The sequence below is a fragment of the Mobula hypostoma genome, chromosome 1, assembly GCF_963921235.1.
Source record: "Mobula hypostoma chromosome 1, sMobHyp1.1, whole genome shotgun sequence".
In the NCBI taxonomy this organism is placed as follows: domain Eukaryota; kingdom Metazoa; phylum Chordata; class Chondrichthyes; order Myliobatiformes; family Myliobatidae; genus Mobula; species Mobula hypostoma.
In genome coordinates, this window is record NC_086097.1 from 219,849,460 (window position 1) to 219,870,825 (window position 21,366).

At 40.8% G+C, this 21,366-nt stretch overlaps 1 protein-coding gene across 12 annotated transcripts in view; it reads left to right on the forward strand.

Annotated features, from left to right (window-relative positions):
• sulf1 (sulfatase 1) overlaps positions 1-21,366 on the forward strand; it is a 383,460-nt gene that overhangs the window by 222,606 nt on the left and 139,488 nt on the right. For all 12 annotated transcript variants that reach the window (XM_063064855.1, XM_063064868.1, XM_063064861.1 and 9 more), the window contains one exon: positions 6,803-6,972. In XM_063064855.1, the coding sequence (XP_062920925.1) occupies positions 6,803-6,972 (170 nt within the window). The remainder of the gene's footprint in view (positions 1-6,802; positions 6,973-21,366) is intronic.

The following is a 21,366-nucleotide window of genomic DNA, read 5'->3' on the forward strand; positions in this document are numbered from 1 at the left end:
GGGGGAAGAGGACAAGCTAAGGGTGATAGGTGAAGCCAGGTGGGTGGAAAAGGTAAAGGGCTGGAGTAGAAGGAATCTGATAGGAGAGGAGAGGAGTGTGGACCATGGGAGAAAGGGAAGAAGGAAGGGGTCCAGGAGGAGGTGATAGGCAGGTGAAGAGAAGAGTTAAGAGAATAGAAGAAAAGGGAAGGGGAAGGGGAAAAAAAGGAAAAAAAAATGAAGAAAATTGCAAGAAGGAGAAATTGATGTCCATGCCATCGGGTTAGAGACTATCTAGCATGTTGCTCCTCCATTCTGAGAGTGGCCTCATCGTGGCAGAAGAGGAGGCCATGGACTGGTACGTTGGAACAAGAATGGGGATAGGAATTAAAATGGTTGGTCACCAAGTAATTCTACTTTTGGCAGATGGAATGGAGGTGCTCGACAAAGGGGTCCCCCAATTTACATCAGGTCTCACCAATGTAGAGGAGGCTGCATCAGGAGCCCTGGTCACAATAATAGACCCCAACAGATTCACGGGTGAAGTGTTGTATCATCTGGAAGGACCGTTTGAGGCTCTAACTGGAGGTGAATGGGCAGGTATAGCATTTCTGTCACTTGCAAGGATCTGTGCCAGGAGGGAGATTAGTGGTGAGGGATGAATGGACAAGGAAATCACGGAGGGAGTGGTTCCTGCAGAGTGTGGGGAGAAGTTAAAGATGCACTTGGTGGTAGGATCCCGTTGAAGATGACAGGAGTTATGGAGAATGATGTGGTGGATGCGGAGGCTCATGGGGTGGTAGGTGAGAGCAAGAGGAACTCTATCCCTATTAAGGTGGTGGGAAGATGTTGTGAGTGCGGATGTCTGGGAAATGGAAGAGATGTGGGTGAAGTCAGCATCAAAGGGGAGGAAGGGACACTGTTCTGTGAAGAAGGAGGACATCTCTGATGTCCTGGAAAGGAAAGCCTCATTCTGAGCAAGGAGTTGATGTAGTGGAGATGACGGAACTGAGAAAAGAAACTGAGCATTTTTATAGGAGACAGGGTGGGAAAAGAAATTGTCAAGATAGTACATTTATAAAAAACGTCTTGTTTCCAGAGATGGAGACAGAGAGATTGAGGAAGGGGAGAGAGGTTTTAAGGGTTGGGTGGAAGTTGGATCAAAGTTGATTAAGTTGACAAATTGGGTGTATGAAGCAGCACCAATACAGTCATCAATGTAGAGCAGGAAGAGTTTGAGAGCATTACCAGGGGAAGCTTTGAGCATGGACTGTCCTATGTGGCCAATAAATCATCATCATCATCATCACCACCAGGTGCCGTACCCAGTTTGAGCTTTGACTGCCATGACCCACACACTCCTGTTTCGGGTCAAGTGAATCAATTCATTGGTATTCTTTTCAGTTCTCTGGCTGCTGTCTCCATCATCATTTGTCTTTGACTTCCTCTTGCTTTCTTCCCTTCAATCTTTCCCATAGTTACCGTGCATTCTAACTCCTCTTTCCTAATCATATGTCCAATGAAGTTACTTTGCCTTTTCATGATCTCATACATTATTCCTCTTTTTGTGCTTGCTCTGTTTATGACATCCTCGTTCGCTATTCGTTTCGTCCATGATATTCTTTGCATCCTCCTCAAAACCCACATCTCTGCTGCTAAAATTTGTTTCTTCATGTTACTAGATATTGTCCAACATTCTGAGCCATATAACATAACTGGATAAATGTTACATTTCAGTACCCTGATGCGGGTTGTCATGCTTAGTTTAGTATTGGTCAGTATACTCTTCATTCTCGTAAAGGTGTCTTTTGCCATCCCTACTCTTCTTTTAATGTCGAAGTCACACCTGCCATCTGATGTCACCCAGCTTCCTAAGTAGCAAAAGTTCTGTACTTGTTTTATGTCTTCCGCGTTCATTCTCAGCCTGCAGATAGGATTCTCCTTCTTTTTGGATATCACCATACAGTCTCTTTTTGCAATTGATAGATATACCCATTTTTGCACTTTCTTCAACAATTATATCAATTAAGTTTTGTAGTTCTTCCTCCATACTTGCAATTAACACAGTGTCATCTACATATCTGAAATTATTGAAGTTTTCACCAACAGTTTTGATTCCCAAGATGTCTCTTATTTTTTGTAATATTGTTTCACTGTACACATTAAGCAAATCAGGGGAGAAAACACACCCTTGTCTAATGCCTCTCTTGATTTTCGTAAACTGACTCACTTCTCCATCTATTCTTACAGCGGCAGTTTGTTCCCAGTACAGATTTCTGATTAGGCGGAGGTCTTTCGAATCTAGAATTTTCTTTAATATTTCGAATAACTTATTTTGCCTCACTTTATCAAATGCTTTTGTGTAGTCGATAAACAAACAAGCCTTTTTGCACTTGAATAGCTCGTTCTGATAGTATCCTTAACATCAATATTGTGTTTCTTGTACCTTTGTCTTTCACAAAACCATATTATTCTTTACCTGTTTCAGCTTGTATCTTACTTCTAGCTCTTGTCATCAAAATTCTTGGAAGTATCTTGGTGATATGACTCATTAAACTTATGGTCCTATGTAATTCACATTCTGTTGCTCCAGGCTTCTTGGGAGGAGTGATAAATACTGTTTTTTTTTCATCTCTTCTGGTATTATGTTTCATAAATGTCATTGATTAAATCAGTAAGTTTTTCAATTCCATAATCTTCAAGGGCGATAATTTGTTCTAATACTAATTCATCAAAACCTGCTGCCTTTCCTTTCTTCATCTTATTTATTGCATTACGAACTTCAGATTTTAAAATACTTGGACCTTCAGTGTTTTTCTTAATTTCTGGTTTTTCACCTTGATCGTCTTCAAACAATTCCTGAATATACTCAGTCCATCTGTTCATAATCTCATCTTTTTCCATGAAAATGGTACCATCCTTTGCTTTCAAACATCCACCTGAAGAACAGAGGAGCTTTTTACCAGTGATATTCTTGATTTGTTATGTAACCTTTTTGGATCAGTAATAGGGATTCTTTCTGTTTGCTCACATTCCTGGTTTAACCATTCTTCTTTGGCTTTTTGACATAAGCTTTTAACATTTTTATTTAAGGACTTATATTCTATAGGATTTGCTTTCTTCCATCTCCTTTCTTCCATTAGATTTTTGATTTCATCTGTCATCCATTTATTCTTGGTGCTTTTTTCTTTTTTAGGAATCACTGACTTTGCTGATTCTTCCAAGGCATCCTTTAGAGAGTTAAATTTCATTTCCACATGATTGCCGTCATCTTCAACAGGTTCTATTTCTAGACTTTGAAATATATTCCTTACTTCAATTGTAAATTTTTCTCTTAAGTTTTCTTCTTTAATTAATTGCAAGTAGTCAAGGGTTTGTTCAGGTTTTTACTTCTTTAGTTTTTTAAGTTTTACTTTTACATGACATACTTCTGGGTTATGGTCACTATTACAGTCTGCACCTGGATATGTTTTGCATTGAATCACTGAGTTTCCAAATCTTTGGTTTATAGTAATAAAGTCAATTTGATTTCTAGTGTTATCACCTGGACTTTTCCTGGTCCACAAGCATCTTGGATGGTTTTTAAAGTAGGTATTCATAATGACCTGATTATTCATCTTGCACCATTCTACCCATTTCTCACCTCGTTCATTTGTTTCCCCTAGTCCAAGTTTTCCTATGGTATTTCCATCAGCACCCTGTCCTATTTTAGCATTTAGATCTCCCCTGACAATAACAATATCTTGAGATTTGCATCCAATCTTTGCTTGTTCAAGCTCTTGATAGAATTTATCTATATCCTCATTTGTTCCATCAGTTGTTGGTGCATATACCTGTTTAATTGCTAAATCAAATGGTTGTCCTCTGAATCTAACAAGGAGCACTCTTTCTGATATTGCCCAACGTCCTATAACACTTTTTGCCATGTTTTCATCCATAAGAATTCCTACTCCATTAGTATGGGATGTTCCACAAGAATAAACTTCAATTGTCTTAAATAAATAAATAAACAAACAAACAAATAAGTAAATAAATAAATTGTTTAGAATAATTTGGCCAATGAATAGTAGGTGTAATAGGGGCCCATGCAGGAGGCCATGGCTGTCCCTTGAGTTTGGTGAAAGTGGGAGGAGCTGAAGAAGAAATTGTTGAGGGTGAGGATCAGATATGCCAGACGGAGGGGGGTGGGGGGTGCTGGAGGGGAACTGGTTGGATATTTTATACATCAGGTGGCTGTTTATCTATTACAGCTTGGCATTCAATTCTTTCATCCCCTCAGTGCTAATTACTAAGCTTCAAAGTCTTGGCCTCTGTACCTTTCTCTGTAACTGGATGCTTGACTTCCATATCAGATTTGTAATAACATCTTTTCCTCACTGTCAATGAACAGAGGAGCACCTCAAGGATGTGTGCTTAGCCCACTCTTCTGACCCCGACACTCATGCCTGTGTGGCAAGGCACGAGTCAAACATTATCTTTAAGTACACTGATGTCAGTGCTCTTGTTGACACAATGAAGAGGAATACAGGAGGAAGGTAGATCAGCTGGTTGAGTGCTGTTGCAGCAACAACCTTACACTCAAAATCAGCAAGAGCAAGGAATTGATTGTGGACTTCGGGAAGGAGTAGATAGAGCACGAACCAGATGTCATTGAGGGGTCAGTAGCTTCAAGTTCCTGTGTTAAGCAATCATGAAGAAGGCATGCCTCTGGCCCTACTTCATTAGGAGTTTGAGAAGATTTGCTGCATCATCAAAGACTCATACAAATTTCTGTAGCCCCCTGGCAAGCCTCAGGGTTGCTCAGCTCGCTGTCGTCTAGGGAAACAGCCCTCGGCCCCGCTAACTGGGTAATTAAGTTTGTGTGGATGCTGTGTGATGTACCCCACCCCACCAAATAACAGACAATACACCATATACGATTAAATGAATTACAGTTCATGGATATTACTGGAACTATATAATTAATAGAGATAAAATATAAAAGGAAAATAAAAGGCACCACACTTATCAAAGTTCAATCTCTTCGTGCACAAACAGTTGGAGCTCTAGAACAATCCTCTCTCCACCATTCGATCCCCTCTGACCACCTCGACCTGCCACCTGGGACCAACTACGGTGGTTGACCAGATGCTCCACACGAGTCTGCCTCCGTCTCCTCTCCTCGCCGAAAACCCTGGACCTCGGACTCCTGTTTGGAGTCCAACCGCGTTAGCCGGCTCACAGCACCTTGTCCATCCTCTCTCTCTCTCTCTCAGTCTCACGCCTTCTGCTCAAAAACCCACGCATCACAATAACTTACAGACACACTGGAAAGAATAACATCTAACCCAATTGGTTGGTTCGTTCTGTTATCAATAATATAACCCAAACAAGCTGCTAGCGAGAGAACTTTCTCATCATTTAACATAACAAAGAAGCCAGTTCAATTATAACATAACAAAGAAGCCATTTTAATTAGCCTATAAATGTATGGTAGAGAGCATTCTGGCTGCCTTCATCATGGTCTGATATGGAGGCTTTGATGCAAAGAATCACGACATTGCAGACGCAGCCAGCTCTGTTACGGGCACAACCTTCTCGCCATTGAGGACATCTTGAAGCAGTAGTTGCCTTCAGAAAGTGGCATCCACTGCTAAGGACTCTCACCTTCTAGAACATGCCCTCTTTTCATTACTACCATTGGGGAGGAATTACAAAGCTTGAAAGCCCACATTCAAAAATCCAAAACAACTTCTTCCCCACTGCCATCAGATTCCTGAAAAGTTCATGAAGCCATAAACACTACCCCATTATTTTTTGCACCACTTATTTATTTTTACAATTTATAATAATTCTTCTGTCCTTGGACTGTACTGTCGCTGCAAGATAGCTAATTTTATGTCATGTCAGCTGAACTGAATATGCTTGGACTCTTTCGATGTCTTTGTGATTTGGTGTTTTGTATCCTGTGTTTTTTTTCTCATTTTTTCTTGCTGTTTGCGTGACATTGTTCTTTTTTTTTGCACATTGGGGGTTTCATGTTTATCTTTAAAGGGGTTCCATTGTTTTCTGTTTCGTGGCTGTCTATGGGAAGATGAATTTCAGGGTTCTATACTGCATACAGACTTTAAAAATAATTTTACTTTGAATCTTTGAATAGTAATCCTGATTCTATCTGTGAGATCAATGGTTTCAAAGGTAGAAATACGATTTTTGGTTTTGACTTTACCTTATTGATGAATCAGTTTGGATTTCTTTATAACCCATCATGTACTGGATGTAATTTACAGAAAGTACATTTGCTACCAAGTGTGTACCACCTCTCAGAGCACTCCCCCACCTATGGTCACATGACCTATTCTGACATGACCATTAACCCTCCTTGGTACTACTGACACCTTCCTACACCAGAGGTAATTTACAGTGACCAATGCGTTATAATGTTGGGAAATCACCATGGGGAACTCATACAGTCACTTGGAGATAGTGCAAGCTCGACATGAACAGCACTGGAGGTTTAGGATCGAACCTGGGTTGCTGGAGCTGTGGAGAATCAGTACTAACTGCTGCACCACTGAGCCACCAAAATCTAGTTCCATTTTCTTCTGTTCTGGCACAGTTATTTGAAATGCTACAATGGCGTGTTTTGGCATTGTTGTCGAAATAAACTAAACATTTTAATCCTCTACACTGTTTTACAAAACTGCTGCTCTCAATACTTTAATGTTTAACCTTTTGAAAAGCATGCTGAATTTCAAAGAACCAGTGGAGCTTGTTAACATTGTATCATTGTTCTGTGAAAACAAAAAAAGGACTTAATGTATGCTGGGATTTTCTTTTACAGGATTACTTCACTGATGTGATCACCAACGATAGTATCAATTACTTCCGCATATCCAAGAAGATATATCCGCACAGGCCTGTGCTCATGGTCATCAGCCATGCTGCACCCCATGGCCCAGAAGACTCAGCTCCGCAGTTTTCAGAGCTCTTCCCCAATGCTTCACAGCATATGTAAGTAAAGCATCTTAATTCAGGGATGAAGCAACACTGTGTTTTCTGGTGTTATTAGAGATATATGTTCTGTGGTGCAACAAAATGTGGAATGCATTTCATATGCTGCTTTCTCATTAATATTTATGCACAGTAATGAAAAGCAGAGGTTGAATTGCAGCCTATTAAAACAGATCCCTTCTGACCAAATGAAACCGCATTTCATCTGTGATTTGAGTCAAGCCCAGACTGATAGCACATTGGACCCCTCTCTCTCTCTGTTGAATATAAGGATGCTACACAAATGAATTTAGGCTCTGTCAATCCAGTTGCTGCCAATAATGGCTCCAGACTGCAAAACTCCTACTTCTGTATTTATTTCACATTCTTTTTTGAGGGAGATTTTTTTTTAGGTTAGGGGGTCATGACTTGATGGGTGTGGAGAGGATAATTCTTCTTGTGGGAGAGACTGGAGCTGGGTTTGTCACTATTTTCAAAATAAAGGGTCACCAACTTAAAAATGAGACAAAGAGACATTTTTTCCACTCAGAGGGCAGTGAGTCTTTGGTGTTCTCTTCCTCAAATGGTTGTGAAAGTATTCCCATCAAATCGTTCCCTGGTTCTTCTTCTCATCTACACAATTTATAATGGTTAATCAGCCTAAGAACCGACATACTTCTGAGATGTGGGAGGAAATCAGAAGGAAAACGTGGAAGCTGTACACAGCAGGTTGCCGGCGTGCTGTGGCAGCAGCTTTACCGACTACACAACTGTACCACCCAGATGTGTTTGTCAGTGTCGAAGGCAGAGGTAGGCAGGTTCTAAATAAGCAGGGGAGGGGGTGAAAGGCCACTGGAGGAGGTCAGCAATTTAAAGTTGAGGCGCAATCAGTTGTATCATGATTTTTTTTGAATCACAGAATAGGCTTCAGGGGGTCAAATAGTCCACACCTTTGTTAATTTCTGTGTTCATAATGTTTGTGGTAAGTGCTTCAAACATGCAGTAGGAGCCATTCACCCTGAGTCAGAATGGAGGTACATTTTTGTGACGTCCTTACCGGAATCTATGCTCCCATCTGTATGTGCTCAGATTAGCTTGGTGTTAATGATGATGAATTGGATGCCCTTAATAATAATTACTGCTAGAAGAAGCAATAAATCATGAAATAAGACTAAATTTGATCAAGTCTTGAAATCAGTCGCATTCCTTTGATGTGCTTATTCTTTAAGTATTTAGCCTGGAAGCCTGATTAAATCTTATATAACTAGAGGCTTTAAACTCAGCTGGAGTGATCTGTAATGACATCAGAAGATTCAGCATCTTTCTTGCCCAAGATTTTCCCCTTTTACATCTATCAAGGGACTGCTTTCTCCCTGCTCTCAACTTCAATGGCTTATCTGATTGATGCCTGTCACAGCCTCCTGGCCCCTCTTGGCCAATTTTAGATCCTGGTTGAGTCTAAAAACGACACCACCAGTTCCAAACTTACATCCAGGTTAAGTGCTTTATTTGTGTTCTTGCTTTGTAAGTCTTCCTTCCTCAAAGAAGAGAAGATCTGCAGATGCTGGAAATCAAAGCAACACACACAAAATGTTGGAGGAATTCAGCAGGCCAGGCAGCATCTAGGAAAAGAGTATTGTTGATGGTTTGGGCTGAAACCCTTCAGCAGGACTGGAGAAAAAAAGCTGAGGAGTAGATTTAAAAGGTCAGGGGAGGTGAAAGAGAAACAAGGTGATAGATGGAACCTGAAAGGGGAGGGATGAAGTGAAGAGCTTGGAAGTTAATAAGTGAAAGAGACAGAAGGCCATGGAAGAAAGAAAAGCAGGGGTGAGGACCACCAGAGGGAGTTGATGGGCAGGCAAAGAGATAAGGTGAGAGAGGAAAAAGGGAGAAGGAAATGATGAGGGGGGTGGGGGGAGGACATTACTGGAAGTTCGAGAACACGATGTTCATGCCATCCTTCCCCGTTCCTTAAAAACTATTGCTTTAATTTCTTGTCCGTGGATTACATCATTAATACCAGCAAAACAAATATCATTAACAGTTTTGTTCCCATCCTTAATTATATCACATTGAAGTATATTGGGATGGCGTCAGGCTGTCAGAGCATTGCATTGAGTCCGACTGTACTCATCTTTAGCCACGTAAAGAACTGCTGGCTATTTTCTGCTCGATCTTTAGTTACCATCCCTGACCTCTGTCTCCGAATGTCCCGTACTTCTGGCACTGAGCCTAGACAAGGGCAAAGGTGAGCTGAGCTGAGAGGCTGGATACTTGGCAAATCAAGCCCCTCATCTGTACATCAGGGGCGGCTGGTGTGAGAAGCCCAACCCCCATTTATTCAGAAGCAAGAGACTGCAGATACTGGAAACTGGAGCAAAAAATAAACTGTTGGAGGAACTCAACATGTCAAGTAATATCTGTGGAGGAAGGGAAGGTCAGTGTCCTGGGTTGAGACCCCACATCAGGATATTGAACAGTTTGAACGGGTTGACAAGTGAGAGTAAAGAAAGATTTTTTAAAAAGATTTGTAGGTAAGTTTTACCCCTAATTTCCTTTAATATTTAAATAATTTGGGCTATTTGAAAACCTTTCACAGTAGGGCACATTTTTAAATGGCTTGTAGGCTTTTGAGCTTGATGAACTGTCAAAAGGCCATCAAGATATTCCAGGGCCAGGAACTGGAATCTAATCATCGTTTTCAGGTACAGAATACCATCTCAGCCAGATCGCCAGATCCGGAACAGGTTAGAGTAGGTAAGTACTGTGAGCAGGGGTAATCCTGCCCAAAGGACAACTATATTTAGGTGATCTTTACCACCAGAGCATAATTGAGAATAAAATTCAACACAGTCAAGGTCAAACAGCCTGCAGATGTTCACCAGCTGAAGTAATACCTGAAGATCGCTGACTGGGGGAAATTATAATTGCATAGACATCAAAAAGTTAATTTCACCCCAGCAAGACCAGCAGCTTTGGAAAGGGACTGGCAAAAGGTGACTGGCAAAAGGTGACCAACATGAAAATTTGTTTAAAGCAAGAAGGAGTTTGATCTTCAGTTAAGACTTAAAACTAACGTAAATATAAAAAATATAACACCATTCATTGGAACCAGCCTCCCACATAACAACCTCAACATCAACTTTATTTTGATGCTGTCAGAAGCAAATGAATTTTGGACTGCAACTCTACCTTGGAAAATAAAGGAAACCAGGTGGATTAATATCAACAGATTCTCATAAATGTCCAAAAGGAAAACTCTAAATCACAGTCCTAGCATTCCATTCTCCTTTTGACCTATTTTAAAATCTTCCCATTGGTACCATATCACTTGTTTTATAGCATTATTACATTTGATCTATGAATGCAATAATTTTTCTACACCAGAACAGATAAAGAACATGCACAGTCTAAGGAACCATATTGAGCTGTTTTCTAATCTGCTTCTGATTAGAATTACAGTGCTTGGGCATTGGAAGGTCAGTTGAATGTTTAAGCACTGAGCTAAGATTATCATAATGCCAAAGGAAACATCCAGGGTACATTTTACACGGGCTGTTACCACCAGGAGAGCACATAGCCATTGCCATCATACTTCATAAAAATGCTGGCTTGCTGCTGGTGATTTTCCAGCAGGTTCTGGTTTTAAATGAAATTGGCAAGAACTTGAGCTTCAAAAAATAAATATACAATCAGTTTCATTTTCATCATGCATCTCTTTAAAACCCAGGGCTACCTTCATTTCTTCATGCACTGACTAGGTGGTGTTTAAGAATCTAAAAAAAAAAGCAGTGCAATAGGTTCTTTGATTCTTCAAGTTTGTTTCACTATGCAATAAGATCATAGTTGACCTTTCATCATAACACCATTTATCGGGACAATTCACATATCCCTTGATACCCTTAATGTCCAAAAAATCTGCTGATCTCTGCCTTGAAATATTCAGTGACCAGGCTTCTTGGGTATAGAACTCCGCAGGTTCACAATTGCCTGGGTGAAGGAACTTCTCTCTGTCTGAGTGTCCCACACCTTGTTTTAAACATAGAAACATAGAAAATAGGTGCAGGAGTAGGCCATTCAGCCCTTTGAGCCTGCACCACCATTCAATATGATCATGGCTGATCATCCAACTCAGAACCCTGTACCTGCCTTCTCTCCATACCCCCTGATCCCTTTAGCCACAAGGACCATATCTAACTCCCTCTTAAATATAGCCAATGAACTGGCCTCAACTGTTTCCTGTGGCAGAGAATTCCACAGATTCACCATTCTCTGTGTGAAGAAGTTTTTCCTCATCTCAGACCTGAAACTGTGACCCCTTGTTCTGCACTTCCCCAACATCGGGAACAATCTTCCTGCATCAGCCTGTCCAATCCCTTTAGAATTCTATACGTTTCGATAAGATCCCCCCTCAATCTTCTAAATTCCAGTGAGTATAAGCCTAGTCGATCCAGTCTTTCTTCATATGAAAGTCCTGCCATCCCAGGAATCAATCTGGTGAACCTTCTTTGTAATCCCTCTATGGCAAGAATGTCTTTCCTCAGATTAGGGGACCAAAACTGCACACAATGCTCCAGGTGTGGTCTCACCAAGGCCTTGTACAACTGCAGTAGAACCTCCCCGTTCCTGTACTCGAATCCTCTTGCTATGAATGCCAGCATACCATTCGCCTTTCTCACTGCCTGCTGTACCTGCATGCCCACTTTCAATGACTGGTGTATAATGACACCCAGGTCTCGTTGCATCTCCCCTTTTCCTAATCGGCCACCATTCAGATAATAACCTGTTTTCCTGTTCTTGCCACCAAAGTGGATAACTTCACATTTATCCACATTAAATTGCATCTGCCATGAATCTGCCCACTCACCCAACCTATCCAAGTCACCCTGCATCCTCTTAGCATCCTCCTCACAGCTAACACTGCCGCGCAGCTTCGTGTCATCCGCAAACTTGGAGATGCTGCATTTAATTCCCTTGTCTAAGTCATTAATATATATTTTAAACAACTGGGGTCCCAGCACAGAGCCTTGTGGTACCCCACTAGTCACTGCCTGCCATTCTGAAAAGGTCCTGTTTATTCCCACTCTTTGCTTCCTGTCTGCCAACCAATTCTCTATCCACATCAATACCATACCCCCAGTACCGTGTGCTTTAAGTTTGCAGACCAATCTCCTGTGTGGGACCTTGTCAAAAGCCTTTAGAAAATCCAAATGTACCACATCCACTGGTTCTCCCCTATCCATCTGTGATCTGTGATCTTTGATCTGTGCTTGTAGAAACCTCAGCTAGGGTAGCAGCACCCCTTGAAAGCCCTGTAAGAATTCATTAGGTTTCAGTAAGTTCACATTTCATTCGTCTTTAGACAGTATAATCTCCCTTCATTGGCTAAAACCACATCCATCATGCACTCCATCTTTCTCCTTCCCTGAATAGAGAGACCAGAGCTATGTACAATATTTCTGGTATGGTCTCAACATTGATCAAATAATTTCAGTGGGAAGTTGTTAATCTCCTGCTTGGAGTTTAATGCAATAGGACCAACATATCCTTTGCCTTGCTAATTACATGTTGTACCCACATACACGCATAGAAATAGAACAGTGGAGCACAGGAGCAGACCCTTCAGCCCATTATGTCTGCACTGACCACAACCCCAATCTAACCTGATCCATTTGCCTGCATGTAGTTGATACCCCTCTATTACCTGCCTCTTGATGGCTGTCTGAAAGTCTCTTTATCTCTGCTCTTTTATCTGCTTCTAGCAATGCTTTCCTGGCACTTACTCTGTATGTAAAAAAATTGCTTCTGTTAAGCTTTCTCCTTCTAACCTTCAGCTATGTCCTCTAGGTCAAAAAGACTCTGGCTCTTTCTCCAGTCTGTGCCACTTATCATTTTTATATATTTATCAGGACACGCTAGAGAAAACAATGGAAGGTCATCCAACCTCTCAGATCCTGATAGCACAGTCCAATCCAGGACAACATCCTAGCAAGCCTCTTCTGCACTCTCTCCTAAGCTTCCACTCTCTCTTATAGTGTGTCACCCAAACTGTAAACAGTACTTTAAAATGGCCTAGCCAAGTTTCAGATAGTTGCTAGATGACTTCCAAGGTTTTATATTAATTTTCCCAATGGATGAAAGCAAGCATGATGTATGTCTTCTTTACCACCCTATCCCCTTTCGGGGAGCTATGCACTTTCATTCTATATCCCTCTCCACATCACCGTTCATTCGGAAAGAAAAGGGTCCGCAGACACTGTGTTTTGGATGATGGAAACAAACTGCTGGAGCAACTCAGAGGGTCAAGCAGCATCTGATCAAGGAAAGGAATTGTCAATGTTTCTAACTTCATCTGATTCTCCCTTTCCTATTCTGTTGGTTACAACTCTTAAACAGACTTTCAAATGTGATCTCATGCTGATTCTGCTCAGTCTTGATATTACTTTGGTACCACTTGCCAATTTAAATAGACCCAAATATTTTCCCGACTATTAATGTCAGACTGGCTGATCTCTGTATTCTCTTTCTCTCCTTTCATAAATAGTGAAGCTGTAGTTTGCACTTGCCAAATTGCTAGAATCTATGGACTTTGATATATGGCATCCTGTGCTTATATTAACTCTATCTTCACCTCTTTGAAAACCTTATGATGCAGATCATCAGATCCTAAGAACTTAATAGTATTTAGTGTAGTTATTGTGTTCATTTCATTAATACGAATATCTTTCACTCCAGGATCTTTCAATCACTCCAGGAGTATGCAAGTATCTATCACTTTTCACAACATTATTTATTTCTCTTAGAATTATCCTTGGGATGAACCATGTGATAGGCTTGTACTGGTTAGAGCATTAACTGACTTATGCATATTTCTATGTTGCCTGATTCATTTATCTGTACCTCAGTTGGTGGGAAAGTTACAACACTTTATTTTTTACAGATCAGGAGTATTTCGTCAAAATTGAAATTTTATATTGTTCAGGTGTTCTGAGTGTGAGACTATTCTATGTGAGAAGAATCAATAGGCAATTTAAAATACCTAAAGATGTTACCCCTGAAAATCTTTGAACTTTTCCATAGTGTTCAGCTGAGGCTTTGGAGAGCAACAATGCCACTTTCAGATTTGGATGATAGAATTGATGGCTTTGTGGCCAAGTTTGTGGATGAAACCAAGATAGGTGGAGATGCAGGTAATGTTGAGGATGCAAGGAGGCTGCAGAAGGACTTGGACAGATTAGCAGAATGGGCAAAGAAGTGGCAAATGGAATTCAGTGTCGGTAAGTATATGGTCATGGACTTTGGTAGAAGAAATAAAAACAGACTATTTTCTAAATGGGGAGATAATTCATAAACCTGAGGTGTAAGGGGACTTTAGAGTCCTATAGTAGGATTTCCAGAAGGTTAACTTGCAGGTTGAATCAGTAGTAAGGAAGGCAAATGCAATGTTAACATTCATTTTGAGATGACTAGAATATAAAAGTAAAGATGTAATGCTGAGTCTATATAAGGCAATTTTGGGGCCTCATTTGGAGTATTGTGAGCAGTTCTGGGCCCCTTACTTAAGAAAGGGGGTGTTGATGTTGGAGAAGGTTCAGAGGAGGTTCACTAGAATGATTCTGGGAATGAGAGGCTTATCATATGAGGAGCGATTGATGGCTCTGGACCTTTACTCGCTGGAATCTCGAAGAATGAGAAGGGATCTCATTGAAACCAATCAAATTTTGATTGGCGTAGATGGAGTGGATGTGGAGAGGATGTTTCCTATGGTGGGGGAGTCTAGGACCAGATGGAACAGCATCAGAATAGAGGGGTGTCCATGTAGAATGGAGATAAGGAGGAAGTTCTTTAGGAAGAGGGTGGTGAATCAGTGGAATTCATTGCCACAGGTAGCTGTGGAGGCCAGGTCATTGGGTATATTTAAGAAGGAGGTTGATAGGTTTCTGGTTAGTCAGGGTGTGAAAGGTTATGGGGAAGAGGCGTGAGAATGGGGTTGAGAGGGAAATGGATCAGCCATGGTGAAATGGAGGCATGGACTCGATGGGCCAAATGGCCTAATTATGTTCCTGTGTCTTATGGTCTTTTGGTCTTCAGGTGTTTCTGGTGTAACTATTACGAAATGTATCCCTGACACATGTTTAAGAAGGGTTGGCTTTAAACTGGATAGTACAAAGGAGATGTTCTCAAGCTACCTGAGACTTGTCACTTGCCAGCTCAGTGGAAATCGAACATATCACTGCAGGTTGGTTATCCAAGAACTAGCTTACTAATCTGAAGATGAATGAACGACTGCCCTACCTAACCAAAGGAATTAACCAATGAAAGAGATCTTTTTTCAGTCATTTTATCAAGGAGTCTGGTCAGAGCATCTCCCACATGAAGGTTCTTCAGTGATTTGCTTGAGTTGCTGTTTCGTTGTCAGTAACCTTGACATTGCAACATGGGGTCCTTAACTAATTTTTTTTCAGTATAGACTTATATCTATGTAATATATAGAAAAGGATCATATTCGAATAAAGCCTTTGAAGATTTTCTTGACGTGTTGCATGTACCTAGCCCACATCCATCAGGTGCAGATTCTTCAACTCAGAAAACTACATTGAGACAGAGAGCAGGTCCTAGCTCAATTACAGAACAAAAAAAAACATATTTATGTTTTCTTTTCCATTAAAATCCAAAAAATTTCACTATTATCATCCTGATGAAGGCTCTCTATTCCTCTCCGTAGATGCTGCTGAGTTCATCCAGCACTTTGCATGTATTTCTCTGGATTTCCAGCATCTGCAGACTCTCTTGTGTTCACTATTGAAACACCTCTGTTTTGAAACTTCTCTGAGTACTAAGTCCATGCAGGTCATGATTAGCATTGCCAGGTGCAATAAACTCCCCTGGCAACGTATGCCAATAGCTTGCGTTCCAATTACAAAGCAATGGCTCTTTCTAGACCAGCAGCTCTTTCTCAATTTGCCATCTGTCTGCACTCTCACTCAGTCTGATTCATACTGCCAATTTTTACTGCTGTCAGTGCTTTTATGGTTCAGTAGCTATTGTCCAAACTTACCTTACATGAGACCATACAGCTGGCAGGAGAGTAGAAAACTTCTTGCTGTCAATCTGTGCTGGATTCAAACCCAATCCAAGGATGAAAGGTCAGCAAATTTCCAAATGCCTCTTTTCACCATTTAAATATTTGTCGTCCCTGTTCTTCAAAATAGCTTGACATGATCTGATTATATAATGTACAACAGACAGAAATAACAATCACTCAGGTTCTTGATTCACATAAGTGCATTTAACCTGCAGCAGCTCTTTTTAACATTATAATTGCAAATAATAGAAAGAATGCCATCAGTCTACACTGGTAATCATGCAATGTTTTCTGTGACAATGTATCCACAAACATTTCACTTTGAGAAGGTACAATATTGACATCTTCTCTAATCTTAGTGAAATGTCTGCTGTTTGCAAATATCATGAACAAGATGTTCCAAAGAAAACTGGAGTGTAGCTTCTAAATTCCAAACATTTCTGTAGCGTAATCCCTAATGACTAATTACATGACTTGTTACAGGGAGGCCAGTCACTTTCACAACAAGATAGCAGTTTAAATTAGTACATCAGAATCAAGTTTAATAACAGTGGCATACAGTATGTCATGAAATTTGTGGTTATGTGGCAGCTGTACATTGGAATACATAATCATAAAAATTGTAAATTATGGTAATAAGTGAGAGTGTGTGTGTTTATCCATACATACATATATACACACACAGACACAAACATTTGTATATAGAGAGAGAGAGATGGTGCAAAAAGAGGAAAAAAAGTAGTGGGGTAGTGTTCATGGGTTCACGTCCATTTCGAAATCTGATGACAGAGGGGAAGAATTGTTTGAATAACATTGAAAGAATTAAATGAATATATATAACATTTGACAGGAAAAGAATCCAGGCCCGATATGATATTAGAAAAGTTGTTCCTTTTAGATTAAATAATTTGGGTTTGCCTTTGAATCCTGTTCACAAATGGAAGCTGAGATCAGAGATCAGATAGCTTGTCAGTGCACAGCTTTGCATGGAACCTATTGTTGCTCTTCATGCCTCGTGGTGCATCGGGTGGCAGCCTTGCCGTTTCCTTAGCATTTGTCTGTTTTTCGCGAGGCCGAGTTGCTAGTTCAACACTTAACCCAGCACAGATGGAAAGTGTGCAAGGAGCCAGCCGGATTCAATCCTGGCACCATTCGCCCCGAAGTTCATTCTGGATGCCACTAACCACTGGCCTGCTGTGCATGGAATTGGTCTGATTAAGATAAAGTGTGGATCTTGCATTTGATTTAGAGCCAATTGAAGGATTGATTCACGTTATCAGTTATTTTGGGTGGCAGGGTGACAGTAGGCCATGAAAAGGATGACTTGGAGCTTCCAAAAACAAAGGATCACAGATGAGCTTTGCAATTCTGGTTTGTAAAACAGTTTTTAAAAGAATTTGCCACCACCCTTTGAATGAAATATGCAAGGGTACACCGGATCATGAAACAAAGGTCTTAAAGGGATGATTATGATTTCAGTTTCCATATTCCTAGAATCGCCTGGCATTTTAGACAAATGTATTCTACAAAAAAAATCTTGAATCCTGGCTACAAGTGCCATGAACTGAAGCAATCGCAAAGGAAATGGTGTCCCCGATTAGGCAGGCAATGTAAAGATGTGGCATATAATTTGAGATTTAACTAAACTCTTTGCCAAATATTCATTCACTTGTAATATTAGTTAAAGAAATAGATTGTCCTTGGGTGTATTCGCCTTCCCATAGCTGTGGCTTCTCAGATGAGCTGCATAAAAAGCTAAGGATATTAATTCCTTTATAGAATTCCACATATTAATTGTGGAATTCTAATGTATGAGTGTTCCTTTATTAGTTAAAAGGTTCAAGATACTTTTTAATTCTCTGCCAATTTACAGTGAAATGTAAAAGCCGATGACAAAAAATAGTATGTACTTTCGTAGATACAGGATCTATTCAGTACAAATATTAACATTGTGAACTATAGGTACTGTACTGGGCTATCACTTTGCTTGTCAACCTGATAGTATTTCAAGGAAAGGGATGACTCCTCAGCAGGCACTTCTTATTATAACAAACACATGAATGCCACATGCAAAATGGTTTCAAAATTTAATAAGTCATTGGAACACTTTTGTGCTCAGAGCAGCCACCTTCCTTAAGCAAAACTGCATCCAGGGCCACATAATGGCATAGTGATTAGCTCAATTCTTTACAGCATCAGCTGTAAGATTGGGGTGCGATTCCCTTCGCTGTCTGTGAGGAGTTTGTCCTCTCTACCTGTGACCGTGTGGGTTTCCTCCTGGTGCTCCATATTCCATATTCCAAAGAGGTACTGTTAGGGTTAGTGAATTATGGACATGCTATGTAGGTGTCAGAAGCGTGGCGACACTTTTGGGCTGCCTAAATAATACATTTCACTGTATAGCTTGATGTGCATGTGACAATTAAGCTAATCTTTAAATCTCTTTCCTCTATCATTAGAAACCTTTGCCATGTCACTGTTGGCCGCAAGCATCTAGTCCAGATTAAATAGGTTAAACATATCAACCTGCTTTGTGTAACATGCCAGTGATAGTGTCAGGTAAGCCTCTTTCCTCAGCTGCAGGTGACTCCAAGGCTTAACACCTGATCAAAAGTCTCCAAAACCTGGGCCTTTGCACCTCCCCCTGCAACTGGATCCTTGATTTCCTCACTGGAAGATCACAGTCAGAGCGGATTGAAAGTAACACCTCCGCATCGTTGATAATTAACGCTGCCGCACCTCACTGATGTGTGCTGAGCCCACTGCCCTACTCTCCCTACACCAATGACTATGGCTCGGCACAGCTCAAATGCCATCTACAAACTTGTTGATGACATGAATATTGTTGGCAGAATTTCAGATGGTGAGGAGAAGGCACACAGGAGCAAGATAGGTCAGGTGGTCGAGTGGTGTTACAGCAACAACCATGCGCTCAGGGTCAGTAAGACCAAAGAGTTGATTGTGGACTTCAGAAAGGGTAAGAAGAGGGAACACACACCTGTCCTCATAGAGGGATTGGAAGTGAAAAGAGTGGGCAATTTCAAGTTCCTGGGTATCAACATCTCTGAGGATCTATCGTGGGCCCAACATGATGCAGTTTCAAAGAAGGCATGACAGAGGCTAGATTTCTTTGGGAGTTTGAGGAGATCTGGTTTGTCACCAAAGACAGATGTACAGTGGAGAGCATTCTAACTGGCTGCATCACTGTCTGGTATGGGGTGGGCGGAGCACAGCACAGGATCAAAATAAGCTGCAGAAAGTTGTGAACTCAGTCAACTCCATCATGAGCACCAGCCTCCACAGCATCCAGGACATTTTCAAAGGGCCGTGCCTCGTAAAAGCGGCTTCTAACATTAAGGACTCCCTTCACCCAGGATATGCCCTCTTCTCATTGCTACCATCAGGGAGGAGTTACTGAAACCTGAAGGCACACATTCAGTGATTCAGGAACAGCTTCTTCCCCTCTGCCATCTGATTTCTGAATGGACAATGAACCCATGAACATTACCTTACTACTATTTTCTTCTCTTTTTGCACAACTTATTTAATTTAAATATTATATATATATGCTTCTTACTGTAATTTACAGTTTTTATTTTTATGTATTGCAATGTAATGCTGCCACATAACAACAAATTTGATGACGTATACCAGTGATATTAAACCTGATTCTGATTCTGATTTTTGGAGCAAATTGTTCCTGTAGTTTGTGGTTTCTCCTATATGGAGTGTTATTATTCCGGTGGCCCATTCATCAACAGTTCTTTAGAGTGACAAAGGTAGAGCAAACAACAGGAATTCTGCAGATGCTGGAAATTCAAGCAACACACATCAAAGTTGCTGGTGAACGCAGCAAGCCAGGCAGCATCTCTAGGAAGAGGTGCAGTCGACGTTTCAGGCCGAGACCCTTCGTCAGGACTAACTGAAGGAAGAGTGAGTAAGGGATTTGAAAGTTGGAGGAGGAGGGGGAGATCCAAAATGATAGGAGAAGACAGGAGGGGGAGGGATGGAGCCAAGAGCTGGACAGGTGATTGGCAAAAGGGATACGAGAGGATCATGGGACAGGAGGTCCAGGAAGAAAGACAAGGAGGTGGGGGGGGGGACCCAGAGGATGGGCAAAGGGTATATTCAGAGGGACAAAAAGGAGAGTGAGAGAAAGAATGTGTGTATAAAAATAAGTAACAGATGGGGTACGAGGGAGAGGTGGGGCATTAGCAGTTCAAAGTGTGGTCGAAAAGTTGAAGAGCCGAAGTCCTCTACTGTAAAGATGAAGCCACACTCAGGTTGGAGGAACAACACCTTGTATTCCGTCTGGGTAGCCTCCAACCTGATGGCATGAACGTCGACTTCTCTAACTTCCGCTGTAGCAGCTCTGTCTTTCACAACAGGAAAAAAAATAAATTAATGTATCAACTATAGATTCTTTATCAAAACTGGTAGCAGGTCCCTATGTGCTAGATACAGTAGACTAGAGAATGCAGAGTTAAATGAAGGTCAGAATATTAATCGACTTCAAAGTTCAAAGTAAATTTTATTAAGGTACATATATATCACCATATGCAACCCTGAGATTCATTTTCCTGTGCACAATATATAACCAAATTGTTTAAATTGTTGAATTTTATAAATAAGTGAGCCACGTTAGGCTACAGGGTACTATGTCATTGGTTTCCCAAGGTGACTGCAGGTTAATTGCCCTTTGCAGTTTATTAGATTCAATGCACTTTATATCCTTTTTTATAGTTTGAGACACAAGTATGTCATTTGATTGGTAAGAGGACATCTTTCCTTGTGGAGTAGTAACATGCATCACTAAAGCTGTATTGAATGGGAGGGTAAAATCAATTTCCCTTTCCGATTCATAAATATTCCTTTGTGAAAAACAAAACTGGCAGCGTAAAGTCTTGTCAAAATGTATAATTTTTGTGTGAGTGTAAATTTGCTTACAGTTATGTTTCCACCTCTAGGTGCTCTCACTGAAATAACTAATCATTTGCCATTCCTAAACTTGGTCCAAAGAGATCTATTTGATTGCTTGTCTGATTAAATTGATACAAGAGTTCATGGAAATTCCAAAACCTCTTTGGCAAAGGTTACAGTTGTTGGGGGTCAATTACATTTTCCAGTGAGAAACCTGCAGATTATGTTCAGTACATTCAGTGGTGCAGTGCTAGCTGGAGCATACCGGAGCACATCCAACACATCTTTAAGAAAAAAGCCGAAATAAACAAGCTAATTGATTCGGTGCCGCCCAGGGTGATTTGAGTATCTCAGAAACTGCTGATCTCCTGAGATTCTTATGCACAACAGACTCTGGAGTTTACAAAGAA